The sequence below is a fragment of the Sinohyriopsis cumingii genome, chromosome 11 (genome assembly GCF_028554795.1).
Source record: "Sinohyriopsis cumingii isolate HCF-2022 chromosome 11, ASM2855479v2, whole genome shotgun sequence".
NCBI classification, from domain to species: Eukaryota; Metazoa; Mollusca; class Bivalvia; order Unionida; family Unionidae; genus Sinohyriopsis; species Sinohyriopsis cumingii.
This window is the reverse complement of record NC_142971.1, coordinates 39,788,272-39,800,314: the sequence shown is the minus strand read 5'-3', so window position 1 is coordinate 39,800,314 and position 12,043 is coordinate 39,788,272. Positions and strand designations below refer to the sequence as shown.

Below are 12,043 nucleotides of genomic sequence, written 5' to 3'. Positions count from 1 at the left end.
GAGGTCGAATTCATCAAATTCTTTGAAGTCTGTAACTGATATTTTTAACTAGCCACAAGCTGGATGAAAAAATATCCAAAACACGTAAATGTTGTTGTTCTTCTTGTTGTTATGGACTTTAACGCCATTTTTCAGCATACGATAGACCATACATGGTGGCCAGTATTAATGGTGGAGGAAGAACCCGGGAGAACCCCGGAAAGAACCACTGACCCACAAGAAGCTACTGGCAAGCTTTCTCACATACCAACATTGGCCGAATCCAAGACTCGAACCCACGCAGACAGAGGTGAGACGGCAGTAACACGTAAATGAACCCCGTAATTCAAAAATAGATCACCCTAAAAATATTGAAGGAATGAAATGCCTTCATCCTTCAAGTTATGAACTTTTCCGAAAATTCACCTTTCATTTTCAAGCTTTATAAAACAGGTGATGACCAGATTTCTTGATTTGTTAGTTGAGTCACGAGGAACTATATATAAAACGACGTGCATTCAAAATCGCTGAAAAATATATTTGGGCTGACATCTTCTTAGACTGTGGAATATGACCTTGGATTTTATAGTGTATTTATACCCACAGTGTGTTTAGTACTGTCGATCAGACGGTTGTGACTACTCGTGGAGTGCGGTCGTAAGAGTAGTGAGTTATTCTATACATATTCAATATGCCATCGCTCGGATACTGGAAAATAAGAGGGGTAAGTAAATTTCATAATTCTCTCTTTCAGTTAGTATGAATGACAAATTGTGCGCTATGTTCACAGTTGCAGATGAGCATTGCAAATGCCGTTAAGGGACTGACCATTTTTTGTTTCAGCCGGTAGTATAAACTTTCAAACCATTAAATCAAGATCCTTAAAAAACTAATGATTGGTTGAATTCGTTCTTTCAAAAAGTAGAGTATGTAGTATTTGTTCAAGCTCGTTGCGGTTTGGGCCACAATTTTTTTAAAAGTACCTTACCCTCAAGCAATAAAAACAAATGGTCGGTCCCTGACTGTCGAACACGTGGTTTTCCTCAGGAAAGTGGGAAAGGGTATGTTGGGGTTTAAGTGGAATATGGAGTTTAAGAATCGGTGGTGCAGCTAGTAGAGGAAAAGGTGGGATGATTTTTAGCGGCTGTGATATTTTTTGGTGGTGTCTTGGTTTCCAGGTCGGTGTCCAGTGAAAGTGCCCCAAAAGGGTAAGGGTTTGGTGAAGCTTAGTTCCATAACTGGCGTTTGTCTTGTTTTATTTATTTGATAGTAGGACGGTCTTCCAGTATTGCAGACCAACAAGTAGATCTCCACCTTTTTTGGGTCATTACACGTGTTTTGTGTCCTTATGACTTCAGATGATCACAGCGTAAACTATACCTCAATTTATTGTATGCTTTTTGAAATAAAGAAACTTGCTGCCGAACTCTTTTCATACCTATATTTTTACATGTGAAAAAGATGTTTACTTAAGTGTGAAAATACATTTCCCATGCCATACAACTGTTGTGTGTGCGTGCCAAAGTTAAACATACACAACAAAAACTACAACTTTGTGAGCGCTTACAAATAGAAATTGCATTATATTTAAGGCATGGGATTTTTCCACCTAAAATTTGACTCTAGTCGCGTACATGATACTAACTTGATGCTACATTATAATCGTGATTTTAGAAGGTGCAGTCAGTGTAGCTTGTGATAATAAAGCACGTTTATAAATTAAATCTTGTAATAACTGACATAGCTTTTGCCATACGACACACTAAAAAGAATCGATTGACCAGTTGGCAAATTGCAAGATAAAATGACGCAGAAGGAAAGTAGATCTAAGCACTTGCAAGCAGCCATTTACAACTTGCTTAGGTGAATAGAAAATTAGTAACTAGAATTAGGAATGTAGCACTGGCAAACAGCTATTGACAATATTGCAGAAGGAAATGACCACTTGCAAACTGCCATTTGCAATAATGCATCAAGGAAGATTAGAAAGCACGTGTATAGTATTATGGCGGTATCTCCATAGATTAGGTCAACCCAATGATAACAGCTCAAGTCGCTGATATTTATGATCAACCCTTTGAAAGTGTGAATTTATGAAAAGGGAGTGGTTAATCTATTTCGATTCTGGAGCAAGTACAATATATGAAATATTCTTTTCCTGCGTAAATACTAGATATATTTCATCGTGTAGTACCCTAAAATATGGGGCCCCAAGTGGTCTAAAGCTATCGCCGTTACGGATCACTGCCACCTCACCTGTCGGCGTGGGTTCGAGCCTAGCTCGGGCAATGTCGGTATGTGAGAAAGCTTGCCGGTAGCTTCCTGTAGATAGGTGGTTCGTTCCTGGATTTTACAGGGTTCTTCCACCACCATTTATACTGACCGCCATATATAACCTTAACCTTTTAACCTATCTTGTTCTGAAAAACGGCGTTAAACCCTATAACGACAAAACCCTAAAATACGGCTTTAAAATGTCACGTTTTTGTACAGTGTGATTAAATATATCCGGTATTGCCGTAGTCTAAGATTATATTTATATTCAAACAGGAGCACCTGGATTACATTACTGTATTTGCAAATGAGTAAATGTATTCCAGTTGAACCTCATAGAAGAAGCAATTTTATTTTAGTTTCGGAAAGTTCATTAAAAACGTTAAAAGACATTTAAAAGTCGTTTTGAAAACCAGACCTGTAAATTGCCAAGAACAAACGAATAGAACACGGCCGGATCAGGTCAGTGTTTGGGGGTGGGTCAGAAATTTGGAATGGGCTCAGAAAGGAGCACCAAAAGTTGATTTACTCAGTGTACATAATACCTAATCAACGTGCAAAAAAATCTTTAAATTTCCAGTGACAAGTGACCGTACACGTGTACGTTGACAACCCCACCCCCATTGACCTTGATGTGATGTTTGTTTTCATTGAGTCTACGGTACAGATCGAGCCAGTCAGATAAATGGCTTTTAAAGTCTAGTAACTCAGATAGCATTGTTTGCCTAGTGTGTTATCAGATCCACTGCCGCAACTTGTTTTGGAAGTATTAACATGTTTTGGAAGTACTGACAAGTCCTAAAATTTGTAATGTTTGTGTTAGTGCAAGTCCAGTTATCAAAGGTGACCGACGCGAGCTTGATGTTGAAAAAGCAATAACCTAAAGAACGAGTGACTGGATTGCTTAGATTACCCCCATGGCCCGTTCTGACATTGGACCCTGTCCTACAGTAAAAGTGTAGTATAGTGGAAGTTATACGCGATGATTTTTCTCTCACTTTTCCAATTAGCGAATTATTTACCTTACATGATCTACAGTAGAGATTGTTATACCGCGAACAATCCCCAGATGCTGTAAATAGTGACTCGACTGAAGACTATTCCAAGAAATGTCTGCACTCAAATTTGTAAAAGCCTCTGTAACAAAAGTACATGAACTTTTCGTGGCATAAGCGCTGCCAATAAAGCTCCTATGCACCGATAAGAACAAAGTTCGTTGCATTGCTATCGTATAATGCGGAATTATTACACTATGCAAAAACTCGGCAACGTCTACGATAAAATGGTAATTAGTTTGATATAGGTCACTTAATGTATTGTAAGCTACATAAAATACGTTCTCTGTTGTCCCCCCCCCCCATTTTAGCTTCTAAATTTAGGAAGTGAAGGTGACCCATAGGAACTAGCAGTAATTGAAGCGAAACAAATCCAATGCAAGTTCAAGCTGTATATTTTATGACCCATGTTGCGCACACAAATCATGCACAAAAATAAATTTATCAAAATTATTTTTAAATGAACAAGATAATACGCCAACTAAATTGATTTTCTGTCAAAGAAAAATCGACGCATAGTACGAACCGGTGGGGAAAAAATGGATAAGCAGTCCTATATGGCGATGGTATGAATGGTCCGTTGTGGTACATCTCATACATTGAGGCTCACCGTAAAGACTACAGTAGATATTGTTTGATCTACCATGTAATAGGTGTTGTTGGATATGGGATTTAAACCCGGACTTTTCTTTTTAGCGGATTTAATTAAGGAGCTAATGTTTTGGGCTTTAATATGTACGACATATCGCTTAAAAATTGAAACCATACACACACGATATGCCAGTTATAGCCTGTGGTTAAAAATGACATTTAACCCATAACATAGCCTAACAACTTGCTGGGTATGCAAACCCTAATTCATTCAGAAAGGGACACTGACCCAGCGTTTATCCCAACCTCTAGGGCCATAGCTACAGGGTCATTGCTTTGTGGATATTGAGAACCGCGGGAAGAAAAAAAATAACATGCCCACTATGAAAAAATGCATGTATGTGGCACACATACATCAATCCTTACCTTTAGAACTTTTTTAACTCGGAGGCTTAGCTTTAGGTTGGGAGTGGATGGGAGTTGACATCTATAATGCAAGCTAGATTTATTTTTATTTTTTGTACAAACGCAGAACTAGACTTCAAGCCTAACTTCATTACATATTTCTAATAACATTAAATGATTGAGAGTCTACCGTTCAGTGGTGTCTGCAGTTTTTTGTACCGGTCTCAGTTAGTACTCAGTACGTTCACCATAATGGACATGTATGTAGAAAATGTAGTGAACTTAATGACACATTGATCGCAGTGACCCTATTATCCTGCAGCACAAGTATTGTGTAGCTCTTGCTTAAAAGCATATAAATGTAACAACTGCTGTGCATATAGCCGATATAGCCGACTCTGCTTCCGAGAAAGTTGAAAACAAATGAAAAAGGACTATTACACTGGAACCGGGAAGCTTGCGCTTCTCAGATAGGATATGTAAATAGATAGGTAGAAAACAAAACTAGGCACTCGAAATTGTCACAAGGTTTGGGGGCCGGTGTGTACTAGAAAATATTTCCGGACAATAACATACAAGCGATTTCGCGTTCAAGGTAATGCAGCAATACATCTGGAATTCCTCACACAGGAGACATTATATTACATTTCTTCTTCAGCTTGCCCAGCCAATCCGTCTGCTGCTGCATTATGTCGGGGAAAATTACGATGACGTCATGTACGAACAAGGAGATGGTATGTGTAATGTGAAACAATTAATAAAAGCCAGTGTCAAACCCAGTGGAGAAAACAAAAATTCATGTAGAATGTACACTAGGATCGTCACCGTAGAATTTCCTTTGATATGACAAATTCTTAACACCTAGTACTATACAGTACCGGTGTTAACATTAACATTTAAAAAATATAAAGAAATGGTAAATCTCAATTGCAGTTAAAGTACAAATAGTAGATTTTAAAATGGAGTATTTACCAATGCTATAATGACCGCTGAGAGATCCATAATTAGAATCGGTCTGTTCTGTTAAATAGACTACGAAGATTGATTTGCACGAGGGGTTCTTCCAGCAGGTAGGTAGAACAACGTTTAGGTGTGCGGCCCAACTGGAACATCCACTGCAGTTTCACATGAATGTGATCTGACGTGTTTTTATTTTTTTAATGGCTTACAAAAGACGTATTCTAGTCCAGCCAAAATCCAAAACTGGCATGTAAATTCATGTTGTGAATAGATTGTATAGCTTACGCTCCTTCATGCCATGTTTATTATTCAAGCAATAGCTTTTGTACCTTTATTCCCGAAAACGCGGTTTCGTAGTTTAAAATACTAGTGTACCAAGTAGGAGTATCTTCTCTAGCCAAGGTAATGTTAACCCCGTCTACACTGTAGCGGATCGAGCAGATATTTCTGTGCTTCGGATGTGAATGTCATTAGATGCAGTGAAATCCAATCAAAATCAAGCGGTTCAGATTTCATACAAGATCGAAAAAAGGGAAGCACACAACTTGAATGGACTCTTAGGCATTTGCTCTCTGCCAGTCTGTGTGTCAAACACTATTGATTAAAATACACATGTACTGGCTTAACTCTGGTACGTAATAATACTTTTGATAAACTTAGAATCATTTTAAAATCAATTGCCTCCACCATTTTCTGCCGATGTTGCACCGCTGTTGCACACTATTGGGTATTTGTCATTACATGCTAAGAGAGGCAACTCGTGAAATTCAATAAATGTCGCTTGGACAAAGCAATGAAATGTTGGAACGATCTGCCAAGATGTACATAGGGTTAACATCTCTTAGCCGTGGCTAGCTAAGATGCAAGTAGGGAAAGTATATTCAGTTGTAAACGATCATTTCAACGTTTATGCACGATCACATGTTGTTACTTCAGATCTAAAGTTGCCTTTCTTTCATATTAAACATTACATTTCTTTGTCGAATATCAGATTTACATCTGCAACAGCTTTGTATTTGTATGATTGTATCCTTATCGTTTATCCTTATGGATTCTCATCAGTCACAGCTTGTGAAAATTTAGTTCAATTGCCAAGCGAAATTCATTTATAATTTTGTTTCTCACAAAAGACCAGTTTTGTTTAAGGTGTTTGGCATACTTGCTCAGGAGCATGTTGCATATAAGAATATGAATGCTTCCCAATATTGAAATCGATGGCAATTTCAGAATCTAATGAAGGTCTTGTCCTTTGTAGCCCCAGATTACAGCAGAGAACAATGGATGAGTGTCAAACATACTCTTGGACTGCATTTCCCAAATGTAAGTAATTTTATTTTGGACACTGTCAGAGTAGTCTTGACTTTATAGTACCACGGAGAATTGTACGATTGAGGTATGGTGGGGATGAGTCTTGGGAGGTATAAAAGTATACACTAGGACGGATCTGTTTGCTTGTACAAAGGGCAGAGTTGTAGTTGAGAAGGAAAGGGGAAGATGTTATCTGTACACCATGAGAGTGGCTTATCTTTAAAATTAAAATTAGTTCAGCAGTAGGGTATTAGAAATTCTTCTTTCCATATACATAGAGGGATAGTATTCTATTAATGTAAAATTCTCAGTGTTTTCTAGAGTTTTTACAAAAATCTTTTCAACTTTCAGCTGCCGTACTATATAGATGGAGACATAAAAATAACACAGAGCAATGCAATCATACGATACATTGCACGCAAACATGACCTGTGTAAGTACTTTTATCATGCTTAGTGACAAAGTTATTGAAATGATGGATATTTTATCATGCCTATTAAGAAATTAATTGAAATCGGTAGATATCAGAAGTAATCAAAAAACAGTAAGCATTTAGCATTAAAGTTTAAGATAATAGTTTGTCAGTATTTTTCTTATCCATATATTGACAGTTTTTAGCATGAAAAATATTTGAGTATCCAGCAAGAACCTTTTCTCGCTATACTTCCAATTTTTGATGCATGATCGGAAGAATAAATTGATGATGCAGACTTTCAGTTATCTCAAATTTTGAAGCACCTTTACTTGCAATCTGGTTATTTTTAATGCTCCTGTATTGGAAATGTGCATTCATCCTAATTATAAAATGTAAAACTTGTTAAGCTCAGATAGCTGCTCTGAGGCTAATCAGATACCTAGCTCATCCCTGGCTTGCAGTTTAGACTTGTATCAGCTAGCTCATCCCTGGCTTGCACAGTTTAGACTTGTATCAGCTAACTCATCCCTGGCTTGCACAGTTTAGACTTGTATCAGATAGCTCATCCCAGGCTTGAGGGGCTTGAAGTTTAGACTTGTATCAGATAGCTCATCCCTGGCTTGAGGTTTAGACTTGTATCAGCTAGCTCATCCCTGGCTTGAGGTTTAGACTTGGATCAGCTAGCTCATCCCTGGTTGGCACAGTTTAGACTTGGATGAGATAAGCTCATCCCTGGCTTGCACAGTTTAGACTTGGATGAGATAAGCTCATCCCTGGCTTGCACAGTTTAGACTTGGATGAGATAAGCTCATCCCTGGCATGAGGTTTAGACTTGGATGAGATAAGCTCTATTCTGGCTTGAGATTTACATAGCTGTATGCAAAGCTTACTGTTTTCTATATAGTAGGAAAGACTGAACAAGAAAAGGTGGCCGTTGATGTCCTGTTGGAGCAGGCGATGGATTTTAGGAATTCACTCGTCAATTTAGTCTACAATGGTGACTATGTAAGTATATTTCCTGCATATATTCTTCTGATTCTTGTGTAGTTTAGAACTCAAATTGGGTAATGTCGGAAAAAAAAACAATACCATGTGACTTGAAACCACAACTACCTACTTGGGAACTGGTGTAGTCTTGATGGCTATTGGTACTTGCATTTAACAGCTCAAGATTTAGTGTTAATGTGACTGGTTGTGTTGCAAAGTTGGCACATTTTATACTTTTTCTTACTAATATTTCAAGAACATGTACCTATATTACAGTAATGAATGAGAAATATTTACTTGCATATAATTAAAACTAGCTGTGTGTGTGTGTGTCATTTACTTGTAAACCGGAATTGGTTTGTTTTGGTGCAAACTTAAGTGATCAATTAGAGATTATTAGAGATTTCTCAATGACTGGTTCTAATGCCTTTCTACATTTTCTTGTGCATGTGCAGTCTTGCAGTTAAATTGGCATGAATTTAGGTCTAGAAAAAGGAATGAAAGAAAGATTGATAGGATATACAACAATGGCATGTTTTACAGAAGAAAGTTCTAGGAACTGATAAGTTGCAGATAGAAAATTAGAATAATGAAAGTATACCAATCCAAAAATGGACATGGATCATTGTAAATGTGTATGTTTATATGAATTTGATTTTTTTAAACATTTTTAAATGCTTTGACCAATTTTACAGGAGAAACTGAAGGTTGACTATTTTAAAGAACTTCCACAGCAGTTGCAAGGATTTGAAGCTTTTCTTGGAGACCAACCATTTTTCACTGGCAGTAAGGTAAACCTTGTGTACAAATAAATCACAGAATAAATGTAGGTATCAGGAGGCAGCAATGCTGGCTGATATACTAGGCTTTTCTCCCACGTTTTCTTTGTAAGAACAATGCCCCCCCCCCCCACCTGAGTGGTCTAAAGTGCTGTTACAGATGACTGCCGCCATCTAGCCTGTCTGCATGGGTTAGTCTTGGATGTGGGCGTGGGTTTGAGTTTTGGATGTGGCCAAAGTGGTTATGTGAGGAAGCGTGCCAGTACTTATTGTGGGTCAGTGGTTCTTTGTGGAATTTTTTCTGGGTTCTTTCTCCACCATTAATAACCATTAACACTGGCCACCATGTATAACCTATTGTGCTGAAAAATGGCATTAAATCCTACAACAATATTGCAAGAACCAGGTTAGAATACACATTCAACATGCATCTAAGTCAATGCTACCTCGCTTTAGTGGAGTTATGTACTGTGCTTTAGATTTAGTCACGTGTACAAGCCTTTCTGAAGGCATAGAGAAGAGGAAGTTATTGTGGCTTCAGCTGACTTAGATACTGTCAAAGGAACATGAAAATTTGTCAGAGACAAACTTTTATGATGGTGCAGTGTTACACAGGATGCATGCACATATGAATTGTGAAGACACTAGTAAACCTAGATACAAAACTGACATTTAATTTTAAGAGTTTAGAGTACGATGCCAAGAGCACTTGTTAACAGGTGCAAGAAAGCATATTGATCACTAGAAAATTGAAACGCACAACTGTCAGCCTAATGTTTAATGCCGCAAAATTTGCAATCATTGTCCTTGTAGAAAAGTAGTGTATCACAGCAATATACTTGGAAATCCTGATCTGCTTCATTCTGGTGTACAAGTGCAAATCCCATTTGTCTATGACCAGACAGGTTGCAATATCCTCCCATCCTTCAACGTCCACACATGCATGTAAAAAGCTTAGTTATTCTTGTGAATTTTTGTGATTTTTTAATTTTTTTATTTTCACTGAAAGAACAAAAGGATTATTCTGCAATATTGTATTGAAGGTCCAATTGGGGATTCATTCAGTGATTTTGTAATGAAGGGTCAAAAGGGGGATTATTTTTCAGTGAAGTTTAAACAATATTAGTAATAAATATCCTATGCATTCCTCCATTTTAGGTGTTGTTTCATATACTAGTCTTTTACTCCCCCTTGATGTTTCTTTTGTAACAATTGTTACCCATTAACACCTAACAGTAAAATTGTTGAAAAGTCATTATTTGGTAAATGAGAGCAGGGAGGTAGTGATTTTTGTGCTGGACTTGCAGTCAGAATGGTGCAGATTCATGAGGGTTTAGCATTTCATGCCATTTACACTGGCATTTTGAATGAAACATGCTTTTTTAGAAATTTTATCCAGTGTTTTTAATTAAAATGTTTAAATCACTTTAAAATTCTTTTTTTAAGATTACAGCTCCAGACTTCGTGCTGTATGAACTTTTGGACCAGCATCGGTTGATGAAAGAAGGTTGTCTAACAGATTTCCCCAAGCTTTTGGCATTCTTGGACAGGATCGAGGCGGAGCCTAACATCAAAGCTTACATGGCTTCTGATAAATTTATCCAGAGACCAGTCAACAACAAGGTTGCTCAGTTCAAATAACTTCCAGGACACAAACACTGGAGCTGGGGAAATTTTGAAACATTCCAAGAAAAGGAACTCATGCTTTAGGGGTGTAAGACTTGTAAAGTATGATCATCTTGTAATCTTTTCAAGCAAATGATTAAAAAATTATAACAGTAGCCCATGATTTGAATGTATACAGGAAGTTAAAAAGTATATAGAGATTAAATGTTCTCAAAATATGTAAAGTAGATGGATATACATATAAATTGACCCCCACCCACTAAAATCTGCAAAAGAACATTTTGTATTTATTGCATTGCTTTTACTACATTGGACATGTTTGAAAAAATTGTAATAAGGAATGTTCAAAATCGTCCAATGAGAACAAGATGAAGCTATGTACATGTATAGCACAATGCAAAATCGACTGTTTAACAGTTGTTGCTTTTTGTTTTGAATATCACTGTAGTTTCCCTGAGCATTGTTTTTGACCTAAATATTATGTTGGCATGGGAATTTACAGAGACCTTTGTTTTTGATATGGCTAGTTTTTATTCCATATGTTTGTTTGCTACTTCATATCAAGTGTAGGAATTTTTTCAATATTTTTAAAGAGAATCATTAATATATACAAAAATAAAAATGTACCCTTTTGGAGGTGGCCATCTTTAAATGCACCAAAAGAGAATTATTACATCTTAAAGACTGCAGAATTGTTGAAAAGGTTGGAAGTATAGATATTTTGGAAAGAGAATGTATTAGCCATATGTTACACTGATCATTGATAGAACAATGGTTATTGCTTGCCAAGTTTTCTTTCAATAAATAGTGCATGAAACTATAAAGTTTGGTTTTTTTGTTTGTGCAGCAACTTGCAAGTACTAATAAACAAGACGGAGAATGCAATTGTTTTCTTTATAAGTGAAAACTTGAAAATCTTGATACCTTGCCACAGTGAAAATTGTATACAAATTAAAGATTCTATCCAAATTTACTTGCAGTCTTGATGTAACTTCAATCCCTTCATACACACTTGCATACAGAATCGGAACTGAACCAGCATGACTGGTATTTGAATTTTTTCTTTTTTTATCCCTTAAACCTGATAGTAAATTTAATGCAGATTGATTGACAAATTAACTTTTATAAAATCTTCAGTTGCACACAATTGATGCAGACATGCTTTTTTTCGCAATCATTATGCATTTTTTCACTAAATTACGTCTTCCGCATAAATGTATTCAGATTTGAGTTTTCGATATATCCCCCTCCAAAAAGTTCTAATTTTTATTAACATCCCATGAATCGCATAGACCATCTTCTACATAAGAAGGCTTCTACACAACTCCAACATAAGTGTATGCTTGTCCGTAGACTTGCATGCACTTTCCTAACAGTATTATGTTCTGTTTATAACAGCTGCCCTATTTCCAAGGAACATGCTGGTTTCTACTTTTGACCTTGGTTTATATTGATAGCGGCTGTTGAACAGACTGGTTTTCATCTTTGCTCAGATTCTTTGTTCTAATCTAATCTGGTATAGAACCAGTCTGTAGGTATTTGGTGCTAAAAGTAAAGTCATATTTTTTCTAGTTGATGCATGTGATGGAGCAAAAATGTTTTTCAAATTTCAGATGGATTAGAAAGATGAAAAACTTATTCAAAGATGAATACATGAATTACAT

The 12,043-nt window shown here is 36.8% G+C and overlaps 1 protein-coding gene across 1 annotated transcript; it reads left to right on the top strand.

Annotated features, from left to right (window-relative positions):
* The first annotated feature begins 547 nt into the window (after positions 1-547).
* Positions 548-11,203, top strand: LOC149787971 (glutathione S-transferase Mu 3-like). The gene is made up of 7 exons (XM_089974243.1): positions 548-703; positions 4,963-5,038; positions 6,520-6,584; positions 6,924-7,005; positions 7,892-7,992; positions 8,670-8,765; positions 10,200-11,203. The coding sequence occupies exons 1-7, from the start codon at positions 671-673 to the stop codon at positions 10,392-10,394; spliced, it is 648 nt and encodes a 215-aa protein (XP_089830369.1). The 5' UTR covers positions 548-670; the 3' UTR covers positions 10,395-11,203.
* Positions 11,204-12,043: the final 840 nt, after the last annotated feature.